Consider the following 25,841-nt stretch of genomic DNA (forward strand, 5'->3'; position numbering starts at 1 on the left):
GGGAAAGGACCTGGTCGTCCCCAGAAAGCAACAACTGGAGCAGGGACCATCCGTGTCACGAGCCCCAGTTCTCAGCACAGCCCTGTGTGCGATGCAATGGGGTCCCTTTTGCTGTGAGTGGCTAAAAGCAAACGGGGGGTGTTAGCACGTGCATTATGGGGTTGGGGATCTGCGCCGCCTTTCCCTTCTCCTTTGCTGTCCGTGGGCTCAGCGCTGCGGCAGTGGCCTAGACCTTTTCTCTTCCCACGGGGCGCAGAGGCACGGCTCCCTTTCCCCGGCAGATGGTGCTGCTGCCTTCGGCAGAGCAGCACAGGGACCAGGCCAGGGAACAGACTCATTTCCCTGTTTTGCAGGGAGGAAGGAAGTGGAGATCTCCTCTATGCCAGGAGACTCCTCAGAGGGGAAGAAGGAACCCAACACACCCCCTGCGGGGACAGGAAGATGCTGATGCTTCATCACACCGCTGCCGGGCTGTTCTTTCCTGCTAGACAGAGCTGCTGCTTTTAAAAGGTGTAGGCTTAGGCCTGGCTGGGGCGGTTTGGGAAATGACCCCTTTTCGTTAGAAGCAGGAAGCGCAAAGCAGGGCTGGTTCTGGGTTAACGTAGCTGGATGCTTTTTGAATTGCGCCTCTGTTGAAATGGAGCAAAAGCTGCTCCAGGACTCCCTACCCCCAGCCCATGCCCGCTCCGGGCACTGAGCGAATGGGTTGGCCCAGTGCTATCTCTGTAACAGCCGTGGATGTGGCAGGTGCTTCGTACCTGGCAAAGCAGGCCCCCTCCCCTGCCTGAAGGAGCCGACAGACCAGCAATTACTGGCATAGGAATAAGAGGGGTATTTTAGAAGACCTAGCACTGAATTTGCCAGGAAATGCTCACACGTGGTCGATCCCAGGCCTGGCACTACAGATGTATTCCCTGTACTTTGCTCGCTGTGTCGTGGGTGCGGTAAGGAAGAAGAAATCCCAGGTTGGCAGATCTCCAGGCAGTTTCCCAGGCGCTCAAGCGACTGTCCATACCTGCTGGAGAGCAGATCTGTCCGCTCCATCTGCAGTAGCTGCTGGCTGCGGGACGGCGTCGTGTGCTTGTCTGGAAGGGTTCACGGGGTGAGCTTTTTCCATTTGCTGCCAGTCTTTTGTTTCCCTTTGCTGGTCGCACGTTCTTTACCTTTCCGAAGGATGTGCTGAAAGGATCTGTCCCCGGGGACTAGCATAGCCACAGCTGACTTGTGTACAAACACAACACGCTGCCTTCCCAAGGGTGGCCCAAACCGACTGGCAGGCAAGGAAAAACCTCCCTTCTCCTCCCCTGCTCGGCTCAAAGGCACCTTTGTACAACCCTCAGCCTATAATTGCAGGTGCTCCCAGACGGGCCTTTTGAGAAGCTGGCCAGGGAGGGACCCAGTGGACTTGATGTCTTCTGCTTTCCATGGGGAAAAGTCATGTCTCTCATTAAATCTTCATGACCTTAAGGAGGTGATGGTGATTACAAATATTTCAGGGTGATATAAACTGTTTGCAAATGGAGGGGGCTATTTCCTGAAACCTCAGGGAGCCTGAACTAGCTGCAGCTTAATTTAGACTTGGCTTTTACTCCCATCTCTGTTGCCTCTGACCCTAGACTAGTAAGCTGTTCAGGGCAGGCGCCCTCTCTTTTCTTTCTGAGTGTGTACAGCGCAGTGGGGACCTGGCCTTTCTAGGCACTGTGAGCAGATGAGTAAAATAATAATGAATGAAGGCGAGACAGAGGGATTTGATAACAGTCTGCAAATGCAACTGGGTTGTTAGAAAAAGAATGGCAATCAATTGTTCTCTTGCGTCCACACGGGACAGGACAAGATCTAATGGGCTGAAACTGCAGCCTGGGCGGGCTGAGGTTGGATAGTAGGAAGCATGTTCGGGTTCGGGATGGTTGAGTGCTGGAAGAGGTAACCTACAGGGCTGGGAATCTGTCACTGGACCAGGTTATACAAACACTTGCCTGGGATGGTTTAGATACCTTAAAACCAGGGACGGGACTGGATGCCTTCCTGTGTTTTTTTTTCCCCAGCCCTGTTTTTCTCGGATAGGACAGGAGATGATGGGACTGTGGAACTCAAGAGCAAAGATGGGGAAATCAGTGGATAGAGCAGTGGCCTGGGAGCCAGGAAGCCTGAGTGCTGTGCCTGCTTGCTGGTGGCACGAGCCTGGACAATTTGCTGTATATCTCTGAGTCTCTCTTGTCCTCCCAGCCTTCGACTCCATCCTGAACACGAGACGTTTGAGGCCCCAGGGACGGTCTGACCTTGAACAGAGCCTCACAGCTCTCCTGTAAATACGGCAATAATAAAGAGGTGGGGGAGAAAGTCGGGGGATGGCTCTAGGCCCAGCAGGGAGCATCCAAGAAGGCAAGGACCCTGGGATAAGAGAGGGGAAGGAAATGGTTGGGGGGGATTTGTGCGTGTGTGTGGAGGGGATGGGTGTGCGCGTGTGGCATGGGGGGGCAAGATGCCTGAAAGTCTCTGATCTCTAACAACACCATGTCCTGGAGCCACGGTGGCTGTTAGACGCTGGCCCAGCTCCAGAGGGTATGCGGGCTCCCAGAGTGACTCACTTGGGCGATGTAACCAGTACCGTGTACACCAGCCAGCATGACCCTGAGTCACCCCATCCGCCTCCCGTCTGGCTGGCCGTGCACCAGTGTGCGGTTCCTAAGTCAGGACCCCCCTTCCCCGCTCTGATGCAGCGGCGTGGGCTGGCTAAGGGCTCCAGCCGGCTGACCCCACTGGGGTCAGTAGAGCTGATCCAGCCCTGCAGCTGTGGGGAGAGAGGTCTGAGGGACGGACTCAGGGAAAGCGGGGCTGGAAGGGACCACAGGAAGTTGTGGAGTCCAGCCCCTGGGCCCAGAGCATCCCGGAGCGCTGTCTGGCCAACCTGCCCTTGCCCCAGCAGACTGCACAACCTCCCCGGCGCGTCTGATCTGGTCTTTCGCTTTCCAAATGGTTCGAAAGCGTTTCCTGTCATCCCTCTGAAACCTCTGCTGCAAAATGGACCCATTCTCCTTGTCGTTTCCCAGCGGTCATGGGGGAACAATTGGTTGCTGTTCTCTTTAGAGCGACCGTCTGTGTACTGGACGCTCCCCCAGTCTTCTCTTTTCCAGGCCAAACAAGCCCAGTTTCTTCACCCTTCCCTCCAAGTTTTCTAAGCCTTTTTCTATGTTCTTCCCCTCCCTTGGACTCTACGGACATCGTCCGTAAAGGGCGGCGCCCAGGGCGCTCTTCCTGCCGGGGCCTCAGCTGTGCTGGACAGAGCAGAGCAAGCCCCTTGTGTGACTTGCCCACAGCCGTTCTGCTAAAGCAGCCCTGAAGGGGGCTTGCCTTTGGGGGACTTGGACACAATGGGCCCCCACGTTCAAGCACAAAGGGAAGGTCCTAAATGCAGAGCACAGCCACGAGGGAAGGGTAAGGGAGGCTGGGCAACAAGGTGGTAGGCTTCCAGAGTCCTGCTGCCTTGCTTGCCTCTCTTGGTGATGGCTGCCACGGGCAGAGGGGTCCTGGGCGGGGAGGGAGGGTTCTGCCTTGCGTAAAAGCCCGTGTAGACCTGAGGGTGGTGGCAAGCCACTGGTTTTCGGATGGGAGCCGGAGCCCCACACAGCATTGTCCTGATGCTGGTCGTGGTCCGCTTGTCTGGTGGAGGTGGACTCCCGGCTCCTCCTGTGTCCTTTGCCACGGAGCGCCCTGCCTCCTCTGGGTTGCGGGCGCGCTGGTGCTTTGCGCTGGGAATTTCTGCCACTGCGTGTGTGTGTGTGCATGTGCGTGTCTGTGCATATGCATGTGTGTCTGTGTACATGTGCTGTGCGAGTCTGTGTCTGTGTGCTTGTCTGTGCATATGCGTGTGCATATCTAGGTGCGTGTCTGTGCACGTACATGTTTGTGCATATGCATGTGTGCCTGTGGGTGCACGTCTGTGTGCATGTGCTCGTCTGTGCATATGTATGTGTCTGTGTGCATGTGTGTGTGCATGGCTGTGTGCCTGTGTGGTTGTGTGCGTGTGTGTAGATGTCTGTGCGCATGGGCCATCTGTGCATATGCATGCGCACGTGCATGTACATGTGTGCGCGTATATATGTCTGCTTGCATCTGCCTGTGCATGGCCGTGTGCCCACATGTGTGCATGTGTATGTGTGCTGCCTGTCTGTGTGCGTGTGCAGCCGCGCAGAGGCATGTGTGCTGCCTGTCTGTGCGCACACCGGTGCGTGCGTGCGTGCGCGTGTGCGTTGCTCACCTAGCCCCGCGGCGGCCCAGCCCGCCGCCCCTCCCGAGTCGCCGCAGGCGCGGCGAGGCGCGGGGCCGCCCAGACGACACGCGGAAGCGCTTTGACCCCAGCCCGTCGCCCCCGCTCTCGGGCCGCGGCAGCCCGCGCGGGGGGGCGGGGCGCGGCGGGGGGGGGGGGGGGCGGGGCCGGGGGCGGGGCTTGGCGGCGCCCGGGCTCTTCCCCGACCTCGCCGGGGGGATCCGGGCGCTGCGGCGGCTGCTCTGCCCGGCCCCGGCCCCGGCCCCGGCCCCGGCCCCGGCCCCTGCCAGGTACGTGCCAGCCCTGCCGAGGATGCTGCTCCGGGGCAGGGCAGGGCAGGGCCGTGGAGCCGGGCCGGGCGGGGGGTCAGCTGCAGCCCCAGCCCCAGCCCCAGCCCCAGGATGCTGGCAGTGCCCGGGTCCGAGCCGGGGCAGGCGGGGAGGTTTGCATTCCTGTGCCCTTGCCCGGTCCCACCGCTTCTCCGCGTGCACCCTGCTCCTGGGCTGGAAGCCCCCTCCCCGCTGGCGTGGGGACCCCGGGCGGCCTCTCCGGGGCGCCCGCCTGCCAGCCTGGGTGTTTGCGGCAAGAGGGGCCCAAGGGCGCGGGGTTTCCTTCCCTGCTTCTGCTTGCACCCCCCAGCAGAGCCCTCCCCCGGGTCTGGTTTCAGGGGTCTCTCCCCATGCCTCCCCCCAGCCGCACGGGCCTTTCTTCCCTCTGCCTCCCTGCCCTTTCATTGTGCCTGCTGGGAGAAGAGCAGGCGCCCCCTCTCCCTACTCGGGGCGTGGGCAGAGCCACTTCCCCGCACCCCACCTGGTCTCCCCTGCCCCACAAAAGCACCCCATGCTGGGGGGCGGGGGGCAGCTTTGCTGGCAGGGCCTGGCCATGTCTCCTGTCCTTCCCCTTGAGCGAGCGGGGGTGATGCTGTCCCAGGGGCCTGGACAGGACACTCCCACCCCCTTTGCTGAGCACTGCAGCAGGGGTGGTGCTGCCTTTGCCACCTTTACTTTCGCTCTGCCCCGCTCCCAGAGCTTGACGGCTGGACTTTGCCCCGCGGTCCTGCTAAGGCTCCCCGGCTTCCTGGCTTACACCACAGCTCCATCTATCTTGAGGGCCGGGGTGGGGCAGGTACACCCCCAGACTCACGCACCGAGCGGGTGATTAAGCCCTTTGACCCGTTGTGATGATGAGGCTCGATGAGACTTGGAGGTTGCCATAACGCAGTCTCCATCTGCTGCTATTTAGCCAGCTATAAATAGCCTGCAGAAAGGGGCCTGTAATGGCTTGAAGCAGGAAACGGACCCAGAGTCTCAGCCTGGTCCTGCCTGAGTGTAAAGCCTGCAGTGTGCTTGGGGGGGTCGGATCAGGCCAGGCCCCTGCTGCCTGCCGCTTCTTCCTTGCAGCTTGCAGATGAAGGGGAAATACGTGCAAGAAAGCACCGTTCTGCCTGGCGGCTGTCAGCCCCTGCCAGGGGCTCACGCAGCTTCCTGGGGCTGCAGTTCCTGCACAGCTGTGAAATATTCATGCACAAGCCACCAGACTGTCTCTCGTTCCCATTAAGTGGGGTGGCTTCAGTCGTACAAGCCCTTTGTTTTTTACAGCCATATGGCGGGGAGCATCTGGTGGCGGTTCCCTCTGGTTTTTCAGCCAAGGGGGCTCTGCCACGCCAGCTCCTGTGTGAACAGCAGGGCGCTTCCCTCGGGGCTGCCCCAGCAGGAGGGCCAGGCCGGGTACTGGGCATTGCAAGATTTCGCCTCGAGGGGCCTGGCTGCGGCTGCTGTGACCTTGAGGCTACCTGCCCACTAAGTGCCAAGTGATGCGACGGGCAGGACTGTTGGGAGGAGGCCTCTGCTGAGCTTGCCAAGAGGGCTCTGTGCAAAGCTGAGCCAGACGGGTTTTCTTAGGCCACCTGCTTGCCCCTTGGATCTTGGGTGTTGCATCCGGCTAGGCCCATCTTGAACCCGGGCTGCTGCTTCTGCACAGCCCAGCCCAGGGAGTCAGTCCAGCCCCAGGGCATCTATGCCCCAAACTACTGACAGCCGCAGCAGGAGGAGAGGGACCAACTCAGCCTCTCGCCCCTGGCGCGGGAATCCCTCCAGAGCAGGGGCACATTGCTAAAGCAGAGGAGCTTGCACTGCTCTGGGGACGGATAGCTGCCAGCCTAGACAGGGACCACCTTGCACCTCACAGCCTGGTCCAGATCCAGTTTGGGGGTCTGCCTCCAGGGCTTTGGTTCAGCTCTTTGACACTTGGGGTAGCTGTCAAGTTAGGGCTGGCTTTTAGCCGCTTCCAGGCTCTGCAGGGCCAGGCTGGTGCCTTTTTGTCCTAACCTTCCCCCTTGTGTAGCAGCTCCCTCCCACCGCCTTGTTACTATACTAGCAGCAACTTCCCAGTTGCTCACGCTAAACAGTGTGGCAGGCTGTATGTACAGGAAAGACGGGGGCTGGTCCCCGATGGCCTGTTCAGTGCCTTACAAGGAAGTGCCACCTCTGTGTACTGAAGATGGAGCGATATCAGTGGAGGCATGAGGTTAATGCTAACTTCCCAGAAATTTAGCAGTAAGTGAAAATGCCATTGTGGAGCAACTGCTTCGACCTTCCTGAGTACATCCAGTTCTGGATCTGTGCGCAGAACCGTTTAGGTGTCGGCATGTACAAAGCACTTGGCTAGAACTCAATTTAAGGTTGCAAAGCCATGCACTTGGAAGTTAGGCAGTGGCGGTGTAAATGGCGTTTACTGTTCACCCTTAACGTGGCCCCCAGGTCTCTGTGCACAGTGCAGTGGGCTGCAAGTACAAGTCATCGTGCTGTTCTCCCCACTGGGCCCTGAGTGCCTCCGTTCACAGCGAGGATGGTGCAGCGGGGATGGGTCACGGCTGCCTAGCGAGGGAGATTGTTTCTTCGCTTCTTGCAAACCCTGAAGGGTACGTACTGAGTGGGGTTAGGGCTTGTGGCCAGAGGCCGGAGGATGTCACGTCTAAGGCAGCTGAATGCTGTTTGACTCCATCCCTGCTTGTGGGAAAGTTGCATGAACCCAGGTTTTTGCAGCGGTTGCTGTTTGTACCGCCTGGGTTTTCTGTGCATCTCCCTTGAGCCCCTGAGGTCTGATTTTACAGAAGTGGTGAGCACTTGCAGCTGCAGCCATAGTCAGTTGGGAGCTGTGCTGTGAACGTATAGTGCTATACAGTGCAAAATTGAATATTAGGGAAAACGGAGTCGGAGGCATCTCAGATTAGACTATTCAAACGTAGCGGCTGCATTTGACTTGGATCTTTCTGTCCTTTCCCTCCCCATTTGTGTGATGAGGTTCACACCAGTCCCTCATCTCGCTGGGGTGCTGCTGAAAGAGGTTTGCTGATGTACGTGGAGGATTCACCCGTTTACAGCCATGTGTAGCATTGAACAGCCGAGGAGGAAATCGATAACTATCTTTTGCGGAGGGTTTGAACAGGGCGCAGTGAGTAAGATCAGGAGCCATGCAGTGAACAACAGGAAAAGGGGGTGACCCTGCGAGCACTAGAGCTGCAGTGTCATGCATGCACGTGAGCGGGTGATTGAAGGATGCACAGGCACGCTCCCTTCAGGCATGACCTAACTTTTGCATGCTTGACTGTGAAACCTGCATATCCTCCTAATGAAGCTTTTTGTGCAAGGTTAAACGAGCCCCGAATGCAGCAGCATCTCGACATCCGTGTGGGTCATCACCGCGTTGGGACTTCGCTCCGCCGCACAGATCTCTGCCACTGGAACGAGCAGGCAACTGATAGCCGTAGTAGGTTGTCATCCTCTCTGCAGGCTAGCGCTGTAAGGGGGATGAGATGCACCCTTTGACAAAAGATTTCACAGATATTTGCTGACAGCAGAAGCCTGAGGAGACTCAGGTTTTGTCTTTCGAAGCTCTGGGGGAGAGTGTGGATGAGGGGCATGGACTTTTTGAATTGCTCCCTCCAGCTGTGACTCTTCCACCCTTGTCTCCTGCTCCCATTTTCTTCCCCTAGGCTCTCCTGTCTCCACTCCACAGGGGTTTTGTCCCAATTGCAGTCTCCTTCACAGCCAGTCTCACTCCCCCAGGCTCCCAGGCTGTCTTCTTGCCCAGCCAGTTTTGGTCCCTCTGCATCCTCCGTTTCCTTCTCCCATCCTGGCCTATAGTGGCTCCTTCCCCTTCCTCTTCTCCCCTTGCTCCCTGGCCCCAAGTCCCAGTCTATCTCAAGTGTCCTTCCTACCTGTCCTGGCCCCTTCCTGCCAGTCTGCCTTGCCCCTCCATTCATCACCCCCATCCTTGTGGTTCTCAGTCCTGGTCTTCCCACTCCCAGTTCCTCAGTTGAACCCAGTCTCCCCACACCCCCAACCTGCAGAAAACGCCACTGTGCCCCCATCTACAGACTCCCAGTCATGTTGCAGACCCTGTCCCTGCTCTTCAGGCTTCTCACTTCAGTCCCAAACTCCCTTTGCCAAGTGCCAGCCGTGAGTTGTAATCTCTCTGCCCCCCACAACAAGCTGTCCATCCTGGACTGCTCTCTACGCTCTCACAGGTCTGGCTCTTGTCCCGCTGCCTTTGAATGGCCAGCATCCTTCTCTCTCACTGGACGTACATGTAGGGCAGACAGACTCCTTGGTCCCTGCCCAGGTGCCCAGCCCTATTTCAGCCCTGAGCAGCAGGTGCAGGGAACGTCCTGCTTGGCCATGTAAGCAGAGCCCGCAGGGCACTTTGCTGCTAAAATCCAGCAGGTCTGTATTGACCACGTGCAAACGGGGATGTCCCAGAGGCTTACAACCTGGCTAAAGTTTGGGTGGATTTTTGCAGGGGCACCCAGGGGCTCCTCCTTGCTCCATTTCAAGCCTCCGTCCCAGCGCAGTGGGATGCTAGTGCTTTTCAAAGAAAAGAAGTCTGCCAGAGCATTTTGAACAAGGACAAAACATGTTGCCGTAGCTTTGTTCTCAGGAACATCCGATGAACTGTTTTTTCCTACCATTAAAAAGGAAAAGAAAAAAAGAAGAGAGACCTGAAGCAGAGCTTCCAGGCTGGAAAATGTCCTGCGAATGGTTGCAGCTTGGCAGCTGTTGCAAGCAGCTGAAAACAGGATCTCATCATTTGAGGGGGGGGGTGGTGTTCAGGCAGCCTTGACTGGAGCCCAGCCTGTAACCTGCAATTTTGGAGTGATCTGTGACTTGGTGCGGGAGTCGCTGTGTCTAGGAGGCCGGCTGGTCTCGAGGTGGATCCACAGGAAAGCCAGCTGGGTTCTAATGCAGGGCTTTGGACAAGGCTTGTCTCCTCTCTGTGCTTCGCTTTCCCCATCTGAAGAGTGTTTGCCCCCCCTTTCTAAGTTCTTTGAAGCCCCGAGTTTTGCTCCTTGATAGTTTGGCTGCAGAGATCAGGACTTCTCTGCACAGCCCCTTTGCACTAGGGGTGCTGGTCTGGGGTCCCTAAGTGCTACTGCATTACAGATCGTACATGACAAGGACCCTCCCTGCTTCCCACCCCTGTCCTTGACATGATTGGCAGCAGTGCTCAGGTTCCCTCAGTCTTCAGATCTGTAGAATGGGTAGCAATTCCCTCCTTACAGATGTGCTGTGGCGCTTCCTGAGCCTCTGCTAAGGGCTGTGGGGGGGGTCTCAGAGAGCCAGGCCCATAGACATGTAGAAATTACAGCCCTTACGTTGGTAACAACTGTCCTACAGAGAATCAAGTCTCTCCAGGGGGACTGTCTGCATTGCACGTCTCTTGGCTTGAGAGGCCAGGCAGTCTCAGGGCTCCCCAGCGCTGCAGGAAATCCTCTTCACTTCTCCAGACCTCAAAATATATAAGAATTGGTTTATTTTATCCCCCCGACAACAAAAAAAGAAACCACAGACCCAGGGAGCAGTAGTATTGGGGCTCCCAACCAACACCCACTTCCTGGCCCAGCCTTAGGGGGAAGCGCAGCCCCACAGCAGTAGGGAAGTGTTGACTGCAAGTGCTTATAAAACTTTGAGTAGGAGCCCAAGTGTGGGGAGGGACTGGCAGGCCCCCCCACCCCCTGGCAGAACGCGGATTAATCGGGGGTCTTCCTGGCTTTAACTAACTTCATGTGAAATTGCTGCAAAATGCTCCCACGGGGGCCTCCTCGTTAGGGGGCAGCTGCATCAGATATGTTACATAATGGAGCAATAGGTTCTCCTGTGCGTGTCCTTCTGTATCCCCCCAGCCCTCGGACACCATTGCGTCCTGCATGGGTGCCTCCACTTCCCCCGCCCTTCCCTTCTAAGATTTGTATTTCTACCTCTCAGCATGCATTTGTGTCTTTCGGGCTGATCCAACAAGCCCCCACCCCATTCAGATCCCTAGGGCCTGATTTTTCTGAGGTTCACTATTATCTATATAACACTAGCAGCCTGGCAGCAGTTGCTGCACGTAAGAGCCAGAGTCCCTGGCCGGAGCTGAACAGACAAACGGCAGGAGGTTTGAGGCAGGGACTAGAGCTGGGATCTGAACGCCAGCTCTTTGCATGCCAGTCGAGTGCCCTGCCTGCTGCCCTGCGCTGCCTCAATGGGACTCTCCTTTGAGCTCAGGGGGCCCTGAATGGGCCCCAGATGAAGGCAGTGTGGTGCTTGGTGGGTGCTTGGCTCATAAGAGCTCCATATAAGTCCTTCCATAATGACCCAAGAGGGGTGAGTCACTATTAATAATAAACTCCCCGTCATTCCCTCCTCCCGGCCTGCTAGAACTGCCAGTTTTCTGGGTTTATTAGAATAAACCGAGGCAAGATAGGAGTGCTATAGACACAGCCCAGCCTTGGCTCACTCCTCTCTCTGACAGCGACTCAGGTTATCCGGGAGATGGAAGTAGAAAAGCAAAGCAGTGGCACCAAAAGCGAACTGGAGGCTTGTTCCTTGCAGCACTTGGCTTCCCTTCCTTTTGGGTGGGAAGCCTGACAGGGTGTGGCTATGGCCCCGTGGTTTCTCTGACTGCAGAGGCCCTGTTCGCACTGGGGTATGCAGCTCTTTCACTCAGTAAAGTCTCTTCAAAACCCAGCCCGGGCCCGTTTGCAGTGTGTGATGATAAACCAGCCTGGAAACAATGTCCCAGCTGATACCGGGGGACCCATTCTGGAATGGGCAGCGCTGCTGTAAATCCGGAGTAACTCAGCATCACATCGATGTACTCAAAATGAGAATTGTGGCCCAAAGCCTAGGAGCTCCAGTCCAGGTGCTCAAATGCTCAGTCACAATCAAGGCCAGACTTTGACCGCTTGTGCAAATCTCTGGCTTGGGGTTGGAGTCAAACTCCTGGAAGGACGCAGTCTGGGCTGCGGGCGTTGAGTTCTTTGGAAACTGTCACCCCTGAGACCTTAAGCTTCTTGCTAACAATGTTGATTCTTGGAAAGTCTTTTGAGATCTACAGATTGCAGGGAAAAATGCTTTTCTTCTGATTAGTTATAATGAGGTATGGGTCCACTGGTGTTTCCTGGTCAAACAGGGCCTAGTGGGAGAGGAGTATTTAATCAGTTCTGCTATGGACTGGGCCTTTCCATTGTGCCTTTCCTTTGCGTCACATGGGCCCATTGTATTGCTGATAGTTCAAGGAGATAGGCTTTTCCTGGTTGAAAGGCGCTGATGGCTGGAAAGGCGTAGGAGCCCCGCCTGGCCCCAGGTAGCAGGGGCTTGATGAGGTGGCCCTTTGCTCCACACCGAAGGGGAGGACCTAGCAGACCTAGCAGAATGGTTGGACTGGGCCCAGGAGGGCTGTAGATCGCTCCTAGTGGCAAGAGGTCCAGGTGCCCCCAGTCTCCTCTTGGAGCCAAGTGGTTTGGGGTTTTTGTGCGTCCTGTGCAACGTTTTTCATAACAGCAGGAAACGCGTCTCGCCGCAGTCATCAAGCGCGCTGCCTGGCTGCTGGCACGCAGTACCCATGGGGCTGCCGGGAGCCTGCCAAACGTCTCAGGTCTAGAGTCTAGTTGGTGAGCGCTTCATCACAGGAGCTTCCTCTCTTTGTGCGAAGCGGGGGCATGCGGACGGATCCTGTTGCTGATGATAACACTCTAGCGCGTGTCAGCCTTTGGATGAAAAGCCTGTTTTTGGGCAGTGGACAGGAACGACCATAAGAGCAAGGCGCTGGGCTGTGAGTCGGGAGAGACGTGGCTTGGATTCCCAGCTCTGCCATGGGTTTTCTGCATAGCCTTAATTGCTCGCTCCACTGGGGCAAGGCTTCTCTGCTTGTCAAGAGCTCAGATGGTCTGAGCCCGGTTTTTGAGACACGTGGAGCACCGACAGAGACAGTCAGAGTGGGAAAATGCTCCATGCCTCTGAAAGCCGCACCTGAGCTGAATACGTGTCTAGGTGGCTTTCCCGATTGGGGACGGAGGTCTCTGTCCAGCCCCTATGCAAGTGTCTGTGCTGGGATTTCTGGGCGTGCAGGATGCTGACAAGGTGGGGGTGCTAAGGGCCGATGGTGCCCTCTGCCATTGCTGCCTTAATCTAGGGCCATGATCAAGCATCCCAGGACCTCTTGAGTGTATACAGACATTTCCTAAAAGCAAACATTGGCTGGTTCCTTTGCTTGACCTGTGGGCAGTGGGGAGTAGGAAGGAGTGGCTTGCTCCTCAGGTCTGGAGGAAGACTGACCTCCTTCCAGTGGAGCTAATGTTGGGAGAGGCCCTCTGAGTTAATCTCGGTGCCTGGAGACAGAGTCCCTTGCACAGCTATTGCCAAGATAAGGACTGGGGGACTGCTTTGCCTGTCTCTGGTGCCTTCCCTCGTGAGCTCCCAGCAGTTCCCACACTGGCAAGGAATGACATTGCATCAGACCCCCCCCCCCGGCTCAGTCATTTAAAAAAGTAATGAGCATCTCATTAGTTATTTAAGGCTTTAAAAAGCCCTCCCCAAGGTGGGAGCTCCAGTGGCAGACTGGGCTCTTCCCCCTCTTAAACGTGTGTTCAGTGTTGCTGTGCACCATGAGGCAGCCCCTGGGTTTCACCCCAGAGACGGCTGCATTTGGGATCTTTGGTGCTAGCAGAATGCAGGCCATGGGCATTGCCACAGTGTTAGGTTTAAGCACTAATAATTTAGAGAGGGCAGACCTTTCCCCCATAAGCTCCGCGCCGGAGAGGATATTGAGCCAACCCTCTCCAGACCATTCCTTGGCAGAAAGTCTCTTAATTCGTCTCTCTCAATTACTCGCTCTCACGTGCCTGGAGGCTCTTTTCCAAGTCTGTCTCATTTGCAAGTCAGATGCAGGCTTTCCCAGGCTGGCAGCTCAGCTTGAGAGCTGGGGACAGCATTGATGCTTCGTTACAGACCCAGCATGGGAGAGAAGGCTGCAAGCTAGGACTTTGACTGGAGTGGGAGCTCCCTAAATGAAGGCCGCGTCCACGCTGGGCGTCAGCGCTGGGACTGCAGTTTGGGCCAGCGGTGATCCGTTGTGTTTTGGGGACTGGCCTCCGCTGCTGGGGTTCAGGTGCTCAGGGATGCTCTCTCTGCTCGCTCAGAAGGCTTTGGTGGGAGTAACCACACTCGTGGGATGAGGCAGCATAACCTGAGATGCTGAATCCCTGATCCACCCTGACGGGCTGGCTGCCTGGAGCCGGAGCACCTCTCTACTCGAGCTCGCAACCTGTGCCTGTGGGTGGAAGTCAGATTAGGGCAGTGATTCGCAAGCAGGGGGCTGCAGCGCCTGGCTTGCCTTGAGCGCCTTTCAAGGGTGCCCTGGGGTGCGCCACGAGGTTAGCACTCATGAAGCGCAAAGATAAACCCTGAGATTTCAAGTAGGAACTCACAGAGTTAACCCTCTCTGCCCTGCTCTGCGCTTTCCGAGCCGTTTGCAACAGGAGGATGGCTCTGGTGCTTTTTGTAGTCAAAAAGAGAGTGAAAGCGAAGGCTGGCGCCGTTCGAGGGGGGCCTGGAGTCGAAAAAGGTTGCGCGCCACTGGCCTACGGGGCCCTCTCAAGTGGTAGCTCAAGCTCAGGTTGCTGGAGGTGAGCCCTAATAGCCTGGGGCTTGCCATAGGGCATCTGGGCTGGAGTTGGGGCAAAGCGCTGGGCAGGGGTTGCTGACAGCTGGTCCTGAATTCCCTTGGGAACAAAGACAGATGACCACCGAGCCCGGCTGGAGTGGGCTGGCCTGACGCAAGCAGCTGTGGGCAGCACAAAGGGCCGCCTCAGAAAGAGTCATTTTTCCTGACCGCAGCCACCCACGGCCTCCTTTCCTCATTGGGACATATCAGCTGCTTGCCACTCGCGTTGCCCACCTCATCGCGGCTCCCTGCTGCACAGATGATCTGGGAATGTGAGGGGTGCAGACCTCCCCCCTTGCCTTGATTGCATGCTCAGGGCTCTGCAGGCTTGGTGTGAAGCCCCAGGCTTGCCTGTGGCTCCGTGGATGCAATATCCCTGAGCCCCACAGTGGTGGGGGTGCAGGAGGAGCCTGCAGTCTTTGGTAATGCTGGTGCCAGCCGCTGCTGCCAGCTCATGCCCTGGTCCCTCAGAGACGGGCCATGCTTCAGGAGGGGAACCCCCGGGCAGAGGATAAAGCAGAAGGAAGAGTAGGAGGCCTTTGCTAATGCTGCCTCCAACACTTCCCATGTCTGCTGTGGGAGGTCCAGGTGCATGTTGCGCAGGGGAAGTCGTCAGTCACTGAGGTCTGGCCTCCCCCGCGCACCCGCCTGTGTCCTTGACGTCAGGCAGTCCTTGGGCCCGAGCGTTTAAACGTGGTGTCTAGAGCAAGGATCTTCCATCTGGTGAATTAAGATCTGAGCCTGCAGCTCTGGGGGACCTCAGCAGGGCCTGTGGGTGCCCTGCCCCTTGGTGCTGCTCACATTCAGGTACCTAAATTTAGTTTTGGGAGCCTTGTTTTATGCACCATACTGGGCCTTGGGTCTCTCCCCCACCCTCTCTTGGCTCTTCTGTTATCGGAGCAGCGGCTGATGTGACCCAGCTGCAGAGGGGTGCTCCCTGCAAACATCCAGCCACCACCAAAACCTTGGCTTCCCTCCCACTTCCAGGGGCAGGCTTTCCCCCACGGAGAGCAATGCAGCTCTGACCTGCCACCTCTGCTTCCCCCCTGTCCTGCTGCTCCATTTTTGGGTCCCACTGTGCACAGCTCCGAGCCACCATCCCCTCCGCCATCCGTTGTGCCAGGGCTGACGATCCCATGACGCTCGGATGGCTCAGTAATGAGGCAAGCAGGGCTATCGGGCGGTGGAGGGGAGGGGGATGTGCCCAGTCCCCAGCCCCCCTGCCTTGCCCAGGTGCCCTGCTAAGTTCTGGGACTGATCAGGACTCATCCATGTCAGGCTTTCTGCTCTCCTCTGAGCAGGGAGCTGGGACTCCACCCTCCTTTCCTGAGCGCGTTGTGAGCTCGGCGGCTGCAGCACCGAAGCACCCAGCAGCACTCAGCACTGCAGGAAGCCGGAGGTGCCAGTAACGCTGATGAGAGCGGTCGGCTCCGTGTGTCAGGGCACAGCCTGATCAGTGGCAGGGGCCGAGGGGGACTGTATCCTTGTGCGTGCAACCTGGCCTAGGAGCATGTTGGTCTTCAGGCCTCTCTACCCTGTCTTTCTCCAGAGGCTGTAACACAGCCCGCAGGATTTTAGCTCTGAAGCTTCTGGGTTCAAATCCTGCGGAGTGCCCCAGGCGGGGTCTTGGAACGAGTCCAGTGTGTTTGTGAGGGGAAGTGGCAGGACCACCGGGCCCATGCTAGTCCTGGGGGCAGCGAAGTGGGTGCCGCGTGAGACCCTGGGTTCCCAGCTGCACTTCTCCACTCAGCCTGTGCATCTCGCTCTCTTCCAGGCTCCCTGTGCTGCACCGTGCCCCAGGATGAGCGCTTCGGATGGAGAGCAGGGCAATCCGGCTCATGCCCTTTTCGAGACCTTTCTCCGTGCCAACGAGTGCGAGGAGGTGCTGGGCAGCTTCCGGGCGCTGTGCGGGCACTTGGGCCTGGAGCACACGGGGCAGCTGTGCTTCTACCACAAGCTGAAAGCCTGCCTCAACTACTGGAGTGCCAAGGCCCTGTGGAGCAAGCTGGACAAGAAGGCCGGGCACAAGGACTACGACCAGGGCAGGGCATGTGCCAACACCAAGGTAGGATGGCCCAGACTGGCCGGTGGGGCTGGGGCAGGGCCCTGCAGAGAGCGAGGGAAAGGGCCAAGGCGACCTGTGGTTGTTGCATGTGGAGATTAACGACCCACTGCTTCATCACGGCAAGTGGAGCTGCTCCTCTGCCTCAGCTGTGCTTGCACCTGCCGGAGTGTCTGCCCAGGCAGCTGCATGGAGGCTTCTTGAGCTGGCAGGGAGGTCATGCCATCCCTTGCCCAGCTTCTTCCTCCAGGCTGGCCCGAGGGGGGTGTGGAAGGGGTCTGAGCACCCCACAAGGCACCCATTAGCATAGGCAGGGCTGTTGCCATTAGTGGCAGGCCTTGGCAGTTCAGCAGTGCAGCAGTTAGCACCGTCAACAGCCGTGGTGCAAATGCAGCCCATCGCTATGTGGCGCGTGGGGCAGGGGGAGCCCTGCTGGGCTCTGCCTGCCAGCTGCAGCCTGGGCCCTGTTTGCAGCTGGGCTCCTGTGAGGTGGAGGAGGGGAGGGTGCATGGGAGACCCTGCGTCAAGACCTCTGCCAGGCTGGGAGCTGGGATCTCCTGCTGCCAGCACTGATTCCCAGCTCCCTCCGCCTTGGTCCCCCTTCAGGAGTTAATGCCTTTGCTGGCTGTGTCCCAGCCAGAGGGGATAAGTGCTGAGCGCTGCGGGGAGGGTGAGCTGGCTTCAGCGAGGGATTTACCCCCACGTCCCTCTGTCCTTGGACGAGAGCAGCCTGAAATAGATTGTTGTCAAGCTGTAGCGGTTGAGCTTTCGGCTTCCCTAGCAGAGGGAAGCATCCTGTTCTGCTGAGGAACAGCAGGTCGTCTTTATCTGTGCAGAGGGCTTCAGCCTGCAGCATAGCTGCCCCCCGGCTACTCTGCAGCGAGGCACTGTCTTGGCACCGGGGCTGGCTGGACCAGTGCCCGTGGCGGCTTCTGGAGGCTCTGCCCGTCTCCAGTGGGGCTTTGCACTGGAGGCTGCAGGGCAGATCCCCGGTGCAGAGAAGGCCTGTGGATAACTGTGCCCCAGGAGAGTCGGGAGGAGGGAGCCTGCTGGGCTAGGAGCAGACCTAGGGCTGCTTGTGCAACCTGCGGGTGAGTGCATGTCACAAGGCTTCCTCTGTGCCAGCTCGCAGAGGATATGAGCTATTGCAGCCCCCAGCTATGGATGCTGGCTCTTCAGCACAAGCTGTAGCAATATGTGGCTTTTTCAGCTCTGGACGTTCCTGGTTCCTGTGCATCTGCCACGATGCAGTCTGGGGTGCGCACTGGGGGGGCCTGGCTGGCCCTGCCCTCTCACCCCCGACTCTGATAGAGTCACCCCAGTGCTGCTGTGCGGACATCACCTCCCATCTCACGCTCACAGAAGCCAAGGCCTTTAGACTTAGCCCAGGGCTAATCTCCCCTCCCTCAGCAAGCCGATGGGACCCTCTCCCCATCCCTAGAGATCATGGTGGTGGTTGTGCGGGAAGTTTTGTCCACACAGGGCTGTGCTCAGCTCTGTGATCGCTCCTTCCAGTGCCTGATCATTGGGGCGGGCCCCTGCGGGCTCCGCACAGCCATCGAACTGGCCTTCCTGGGAGCCCGGGTTGTGGTGGTGGAGAAGAGAGACTCCTTTTCACGCAACAACGTGCTGCACCTCTGGCCTTTCACCATCCATGACCTGCGGGCACTGGGCGCCAAGAAATTCTACGGGCGCTTCTGCACCGGCTCCTTGGACCACATCAGTGAGTGGGGATGAGGTTGTGAGCAGGGCGGGGGACAGGGGAAATCACCCTTGGGAGCAAAACTTGGCTGGGGTCTGGATGGGCCAGTAGGCAGGTGATGCCTGGGGTCTAGTACAGCAGGGGCTGGGTCTTGGGGGTGCTCGGCGCGTCCTGCAGTGGAGATTAAGAGTGGGGACTGGACATGAGCACACTGGGGTGGGCTTATGTTTGGGGCTGTCTTAGGCAGGCTGGAGCTGGATCTGTGTGTATGGGGGGAAGGGTATCTGGGGCACGCTGGGGCCGAGCTTGGGGCGGTATCTAGGGTCTAGTACAGCAGCCAGGGCTGGGCATGTGGGGAGTGCTATCCCAGAGCAGCTCTCGTGGGTGGAAAAAACTGTTGTTACCACATCCGCTGTCCCGATTTGTGACAGCAAAGTCACCTCTGTTCCAGCTTGCCCAATATGTGCAGACGCATACGTGCAGGCCCTGCAGGGGCTTGGCCTCTGACCTACAATCACTTCCTCTGCTCCCCCCCAGCCCCCAGCCACAGGCTTTGATCCCCAAGCAATGCTTGTACAGCCCTCAGTGCAGCTCCTGGATCTGGCTTTTGGGGGAGGCTGGGCTCTGGTCCGTAGGGAGCTGCATGGCTAGGAAGCAGGGGTGGAATGGGGTCAGTTACCCCGGGGGTGTTGGTGGTGGCAGGGGAATGGAGGTGGGTTTAACATGGGGGATCTCTTGGGGAGTTTGAAACCAGCCCCTGTTCCTTCCTCGCTGGGGATGCATCTCCTCCAGGTATTCGCCAGCTCCAGCTCATCCTCCTCAAGGTTGCCTTGCTCCTTGGTGTCGAGATCCACACCAGCGTGCAGTTCGAGGGGCTCCTGCCCCCAGCGGCGAAGGCCAGTGGCAAAGGTAGGCTTGTGAGCTGGGGTGCTGCAGCCCTCCTGTCCCGCTCTGCTGGTGGGGCTGCACGGGGTGTTGGGGGGTGTGGAGAAGGGGCCCAGATGGGCTGCACTCTTCCGGGAAGGCACTGAGGCTGCTCCGGCCTGGCCCGCGGCTAGTTCAGCTGTCGTGCACGGTGCCGCTGCCCTGCGGGTGCATGAGGGGGGCTGAGACCGGCTTTATCCCTCTCTTGCTCGTTACTGCTGTTGACTTGCGGCGGGGAGGGAAGGGCTTCTGCAGAGACCTGCCACATTTATGCCGTGGGTTTGAGCTAGGAGGTGGGTTTCCACTCAGGCTGCCATGCCAGGGCATGTTCTGGTTCATTTGAAGCAGCAGGCTGCCCTCAAGGGCTAATCCAGCCTCACTGCCAGCCCTGGAGCCTTTATATCCACTCTGCAGATGTGGGAGGTGGGGCAGCTTGCCCGGGGTTGCCCCATGAGTCAGTGGCAGCGCAGGGGTTAGCGCCCTCATCTGGTGACTCATACCCATGTGCTCTAACCACTGTGCCACACAGCCATTTCCCTGTGTGCTTTGCAGGGGCAGGGAGGTTTCGTCTTGGGTCCCCTGCTGATGCCCCCTTCCCTGTCCTCTCCCAGCAGGCGGTGGCTGGAGGGCCACACTGCAGCCAAACTCCTCTCCCGTGGGGCAGTATGTGTTTGATGTTCTCATCTCTGCAGGAGGTGGCAAATTTGTGCCTGAAGGTACGTGCTTGCGTGTGCTCCAAGCTGCCCAGCATCAGAGGTGGGGGTGGGCGGGAGGGGGCCGTGTCCAGCAGAGAGCAAGGGTGGGGGTGCCACAGGCCGATGACCCTTCTCTTGGCTCAGTCTCTGCAGGGCTCGTAGGGGGCCCAGCTGGGCCTGGAGCAGCCCCGTCGTGCTGGGGCTAGCCACTGGCAGTAGCCAATCTCCTCCATCCATGTGGCCAGGCTAGCAGAAACCACCACTTGCTTCCAGCCTCGTTGCCTGGGGCGGTGGGCTGTTGTGACTGACCCGGCTCTTGGAGGGGGATGGGAAGAAGCCCCCCCTGAACAGCCTGGGCAAGCTTGGAGGGTGGAGGGGTGTCCTCTGTCTCATCAGGTTGGGGTTGCTTTGAGGGGAGGAATTCAGTCTGGACATAGCTCTGCCCCTTCCAACAGAGCGCTCATCAGCCTGGCAGGCCTGGGCGCCTGGATCTGGGAGAGGTCTGAAATGCATCTGGGGGAAGATGGAGAAGGCCTTGAGATGCTGCAGCACCTGAGGAACCCCTGCTCCGGGGTAGCCCTAACCCCTGCAAGGGCCTGTGTCCCCAAGGCTGCCCACCTCCTGACTTAAAATGCACCTAGTGCCCTGCAGTGGGGCTTTTTCTGTGCCTGCTTGGAGATCCCTACAGCCTCAGCTTCCAGTTCTCCCTCTTCCCTGATGCGCTGCCCTGCCCCACATCTGAGCCAGGCGGGGACCCTCCTGGGGACATGGAGGGTCCCTCCACCCCCTGCCGGTGCTCAGTTGTCATTAGAGAGGTCTTCCCACCAGCTGCAAGTGGGTGGCATGACCAAGGCCATGCAGTACCTCAGTGGCAGAGCAGCGATGCGTGTGTGTCTCTCTCCCCAGGGTTCAAGCGGAAGGAAACTCGCGGCAAGCTGGCAATTGGCATCACCACGAACTTTGTCAATCACCACAGCAGGGCCGAGGTGGAGGTGCCGGAGATCAGTGGTGTTGCCCGCATCTACAAGCAGCAGTTCTTCCAGAACCTCTACAACAAAACAGGTCGGTGCCAGGTCCCAGCTGGTTTTTGGAGACGGGGGAGGTGGAGCCCCGGCCTCCTGTGGGATGGGGGTTGCTATGCTCATGGTGCCCACTGTCTGTCTGGCTGTCCGTAGATGGAGCAGGCTGTAGGGCAGAGAGCAGCGCTGGCTTCAACAGTATCTGCCCAGCTCCTGCTAAGTCTTCTGCTTTGTATCTTGGAACAGGGATTGACTTGGAAAACATTGTCTACTACAAAGATGATACCCACTATTTTGTCATGACGGCCAAAAAACAGAGTCTGCTAAAGATGGGAGTCATTTTAGAGGTAAGGGGGGGTCAGCATGGGGGCCCTGCTTATAGGAGGAAGGGGAGAATCAGCTGTAGGTAGGGGCTGAGGCGCGAGCTCTGGGATCTCAATATTCTGCTGTATCCTGGTCCCACCCCCTTCCTTCTGTTTTTAATTACAGGTTGAGGCATGGGCATATCCAGAGTTTTTAAAAGTGCGGGGTGCAGATCATCACATATAAATGCATTTTGTTCTGCATCTTGGCAGAGGGCACCAGTGCCAGGGGTCAGCTCTGCAACTGTTTCCATCTTGTTGGTGCAGGACAAGTCAGACACGGAGAACCTGCTGTCTTCCAAGAACGTGAACCGCGAAGCCCTTCTCAGCTATGCCAAGGAAGCAGCCAGCTTCTCCACCAACTACCAGCTGCCCAAAATGGAGTTTGCACTAAACCACCAGAACCTGCCCGATGTCGACATGTTCGACTTCACCTGCATGAACCGCTCCGAGAACGCCGCCCTGGTGTATGAGTATGGCGGGGCCCGGCTGCTCGTCGGGCTGGTGGGAGACTGCCTGGTGGAGGTGAGGATGCCCAGTAATGAGCCTGGCATGGGCTTGGTCCTGCCCCACTTCTGCAAGTTGCCTCTCAGACTGAGACATCCCCCTCTCCCTGTCTGCCAGCAGACTGATGGGCAGTACCATTTTTTTTCCCCAATACCACGATTCTTGGCCTGCCTTCAGGTGGCGACTGGACGTGGATATTGTAGTGATACCCAGATGTAGCGTCGGTAGCTTGCCGGGAGTGTAGGAGCTGATTTAGGCAGCCCCAAGCTTGTTAGTGCTGAACTGAAAGGGAGAAGTTAGAGCAAAGGCCAGGGGTCAGGACTCCTGTTTGCTCCTGATGCTGGCTCATGATATATCTGTCACCACTCTGTGCCTCAGTTTCCCCTTGGTCAAACTGAGGTGTTTCCCTCCCCTGTGGGCCTGAGAGCGTTCATGAAAGTTGCAGTGCTGAGAGCTCCCAGGTGAAATGCTCCATCAAGGTGCAAAGCAGTGTTTGATGCTGAGGTGCTGAGACCACGAGGCTCCGCTGCTGGGTTTGCGGTGAAGCGTTGGTGCCGGGTGCCTTGCAGTACAGGTCCGGGTGGCTGTAGGTTGCAGGGTGGAGGCCCTGGGGCCTCAGTGCACCAGGCCTCGGGTTCTGAGGATGCTCCAGGATTTCACACCCTTTTCCAAGCACGTTCGTACCTGCTCCGTGCCCTGTGTTGTAGAGTGCACCAAAGCAGCCCCGTCTGTTGCTGCAGCCTGAGGAACTGTAGAGCCTGTTTTCTTTTCCTTCTGTTTTCTCCACTCCTCTCTCCCCTGTCCCTCCTCCTGCTTTTCTGTTCTTTCCACTCATGCCCCCTCTACAGATTTTTCTCTCTGGGAACATGCACCCCAGCATGAAAGCCCTCAGCTAGGCGGCTTCATGCAGGGCCAAGTTGGCGTCTCTCTCCAACAAGTCTCCCCTGTCTCTGAGCTGGCATCTTTCTATGTCTCTGGTGCGCTGGGACAGGGCTGGGGCAAGCAGCGTCTCTGAATTGCTTGGGCTGCGGAGGTCACGCAGTCCCCTTCTCTCCCCCCGCTGTCTGCTCCATTGTCTGGAGTCTCATCCCGCAGCTCAGCTTCACCCTCCCACTCAAGGCTTTCCCCAGTGACACAGCTCTTTGTCTGGGAGGGTTTGGCTCACCAGCTGAGGGCTAAGCTCTTGCTCAGAGGTGTTGGGCGGGTAGAGCTGAGGCAGGGAGACGCTTGTTAATGTGGGGGCCCAGACTCCCTCTGCCCCTCCCTGCTGCTCTGCAGGGCAGCCACCTGCATCACAGCCATCCCCAGTTAGCTCAGCCTTCTGGGCTGTCAAAGCTGCTTCCAAGCACCGACCCTAAGCAGGAGGCTGCCTCGTCCCCGGGATCTGAGCCATGGCTGCAGGCATCTTCTCGCTGTAGTGAAAACACGCATGGCTCCCACTCCAGCCCCCCTCTCTGCCTCTTGTTTTGCAGCCATTCTGGCCACTGGGCACTGGTGTGGCCAGGGGCTTCTTAGCTGCCTTTGACGCTGCCTGGATGGTGAAGAGATGGGCAGCGGGGACTCCTCCCCTGGAGGTGCTGGCTGAGAGGTGAGGACTCCCTTCCCGTGGGGCGCAGGGGCTGCAGGCAGGTTCCCGGTTGGCGGGGCGCATGTGGTTGGTGCTGTGGAAGAGCTCTCAACCTCCCTGATTCAGGGCACAAGCCGAACTCCAGTTCGGGGGTGTCAGGAGGGAACTGCCCAGGGAACAAGGGATTGGGGAGGTGATGTGCCCAGCATGGCAGGGGTGGGTCTTATGCCTAGAGGACCCCTGCTGTGACTGTCTGGCAGTCCCGTGCTCCTGCATGCAAGCACAGCCCCTGCTTTGGAGAGCTCTGTGCCTCCCTTTGTTCAGGAGGTAGGAGCTGCCTCATCACGATCAGGTTTTCTGAGGACACTGGAGGGCTCCGTAGATCCATGTGCACCACCTGCGTCCAGCCCCTGCAGGGGAGAGGCCTCTGCGGCACGGCTTGGTCCAGAGAGCTCTGCCTGCAGCCAGCTAATGCTGATGCTTGACTAGGGCCAGTGGTTCCACATTGCTGGCTGGCTGCCTCTGCTGACTGCTGCAGCTCAGCGGACACCCCCCTCCCTCAAGTCCTGGCTCGGGGGTAATGGGCTACATCACCTTCCCCTTCCAGTTTGTCCTGCGGGGTCCAGCCCCGGCGAGCAGGGCTGGTGGTCTGGGGCCCTGCATGAACTAGGTGTGGGTCACAGATGAGTTCCTAGTGGGTTCCAGCTGGGTGCATGGTGTGAGCAACCATCACGGCTGGCGCTGATTGGTGTCTTCCTTGGCCCTTGGCTGAGGCCGCCAGTGACTAAGAGCCCCCTGAGGACGGGGCATCTCTCACGGCTCCGGGAGGGTCCCTCCTCAAGCGTGGGGGAGGCCTGCCCTGCTGCGGTGGACAAATAGGGGCTCAGGCCTCCTGGGCTTTCAGTCTGGTGGTACCTTTCACCAGCACTAATTGCACAGCCCAAGTCCATGGACTGTCAGGAAGTGTCCCCTGCCTGTGGTGACACCATCACAGCTGTGGGATCTGCCTGGACCATCTCACGAACCCTTCCTGTCCCTGTCTAACCCACACGGTTGCCCCTGTACAGGGAAAGCATATACCAGCATCTGTCCCAGACGTCCGCCGACAACACCAACAAGAACATCAGCCAGTACAGCATCGACCCTACCACGCGCTACCCCAACATCAATCTCAACTCCATAAAGCCCAACCAGGTAACTCAGTCACACCCCACCAGGGCTCTAGGCTGGTGGTGGGATGAGCAGCGGTCCTTGTTCCTAAAGCTGTTTCTACCTACCCGCTGGACTCGTGACCTCCACAGAGGAGTGCTTGGGGGTGGTGTTCTTAGCCAACGTGACGGGCACCTGTCATCCTGGGGGCCAAGCACTGAGTTTGCAAGATCTCTGCTCCGCCCCTGGTGGCAATAAGGCCTGTCCAAATTGTAGGATCCCCCACGCCGTGCTGATTCCCCACAGCTCCAGCCCCTGCTCTCGGGCTGGGGAGTTCTCACGGCTCTCAAGCAAGGAGGGTAACTCAGGAAAGGACTGCTCAGCCCCCGGTTTTATCCCCTGTGCTGACTGTGGAGGAGAAAGCAGGGAGCCGCGCAGTTCCTGCGTTGCTGGCTCCTCGCAATGGGAGTGCAGGGGTGGCCGCAGGCCTTGCGTGCAGGATATGGGCTCCTCGTGTGAGAGTTTCCCCTCTGCTGAGGTTTCGGCCTCCCTTCCCTGAGAGCTCAGTCCCCTTCTTCTGTGGCTGCCTTGCTGCTGCAGCCTCAGTAGCCCACAGCCTGGGTGTTTCTGTGTGCAGGTGCGTGACCAGTACCTCACGGGAACGGTGGAGCACGATCATAAGAAGAGCAACGATCGCATCAGCACAGGCAAGTCCAGACGTTCCTGCCCTGGTACCACCCTCTCCACCTTGAGCCGCAGCAGCAGCTGGAAGCTTTCCCCTCCTCCCAGTGTCCGTACTGAGCCTCTGCCTCGCATTGCCCACTTCAGACCCCCGCCTCTGGCTTCCACCCTGTCGCTGACCTCCTCATTACTGTCTCCTGGTGCCTGCTTGGACCCCAGCAGCTGGTGCTCAGGACCAGCTTTGACCAGGTGGAGGAGGACAGGGCATCCCTGAGCTAACAGAGCCAGCATCCCCTCTCTCTCCTGCTCTTCTCCAGGGAGATCAGAGTCGTATTAGCCCCCTTTAAATCCTGATCTCCCTGCCCTGCCAAGGGATGCTGATGCTATTGTCAGATTAACTGCAGGGTGCTCAGGGGCTCACAGGCTGTGGATCGGGCAGGGTTGGGCCCAGGGGGTCTGCAGTTGAAATCAGGCAGGGGCACATCAGGGAGTGAATGGGTCAGCGGGAATCGGGCAGCCCCATAACGGACCAGGAACAGGAGGATGCAGGGAGGAGTGAGTGTTGTTAAGGGGGGGGCTGGCTCCCTGAGCAGCACAGGGGTCCCAGGAAGTGAGTGAGAGGCAAGATCTTCCAGCGCTGCCTGGGGGCAGGGGTTAGTCCTACTTAGGTAGCTGAATCCCCATGGGTAGGTGTGTATATAGTCCTGTTATGCCTGGGAACCCCGTTGCAGCCTCACAGTCCCCTGTGCCAGGGTATGTACAGATAATTGACAGAGAGGGCAGTCCCTGCCTTGGCAAGCTCACGATCTGGCTGTCTGATAGGGTGGGACTGCTGGATGATATGCTCAGAGCCCGCACTTAATGCTGTCCATCCCAAATGCTCCCCATCACATTAGTTCACGTGTTCTTGGCTTCTCACGCG

The 25,841-nt window shown here is 58.3% G+C and overlaps 1 protein-coding gene across 8 annotated transcripts in view; it reads left to right on the forward strand.

Annotated features, from left to right (window-relative positions):
* The first annotated feature begins 4,472 nt into the window (after positions 1–4,472).
* The window catches only part of MICAL1 (microtubule associated monooxygenase, calponin and LIM domain containing 1), a 41,786-nt gene continuing 20,417 nt past the window's right edge, over positions 4,473–25,841 (forward strand). For 3 of the 8 annotated variants that reach the window (XM_090025345.1, XM_090025351.1, XM_090025352.1), the window contains exons 1-11: positions 4,473–4,557; positions 16,026–16,316; positions 17,829–18,036; positions 18,808–18,924; positions 19,551–19,655; positions 20,541–20,696; positions 20,900–21,000; positions 21,283–21,540; positions 22,995–23,110; positions 24,157–24,283; positions 24,876–24,945. In XM_090025345.1, coding sequence (XP_089881471.1) covers positions 16,053–16,316; positions 17,829–18,036; positions 18,808–18,924; positions 19,551–19,655; positions 20,541–20,696; positions 20,900–21,000; positions 21,283–21,540; positions 22,995–23,110; positions 24,157–24,283; positions 24,876–24,945 — 1,522 coding nt within the window. In that variant the 5' untranslated portion in view covers positions 4,473–4,557; positions 16,026–16,052. Of the gene's footprint in view, positions 4,558–7,142; positions 7,188–15,043; positions 15,059–15,613; positions 15,738–16,025; positions 16,317–17,828; positions 18,037–18,807; positions 18,925–19,550; positions 19,656–20,540; positions 20,697–20,899; positions 21,001–21,282; positions 21,541–22,994; positions 23,111–24,156; positions 24,284–24,875; positions 24,946–25,841 lie in introns of those variants that run through there. The other 5 variants (XM_090025350.1, XM_090025347.1, XM_090025349.1 and 2 more) reach the window with 5 other exon arrangements.

The sequence above is a fragment of the Crocodylus siamensis genome, chromosome 13 (genome assembly GCF_052110815.1).
Source record: "Crocodylus siamensis isolate JL-2025a chromosome 13, ASM5211081v1, whole genome shotgun sequence".
Taxonomy (NCBI): Eukaryota; Metazoa; Chordata; order Crocodylia; family Crocodylidae; genus Crocodylus; species Crocodylus siamensis.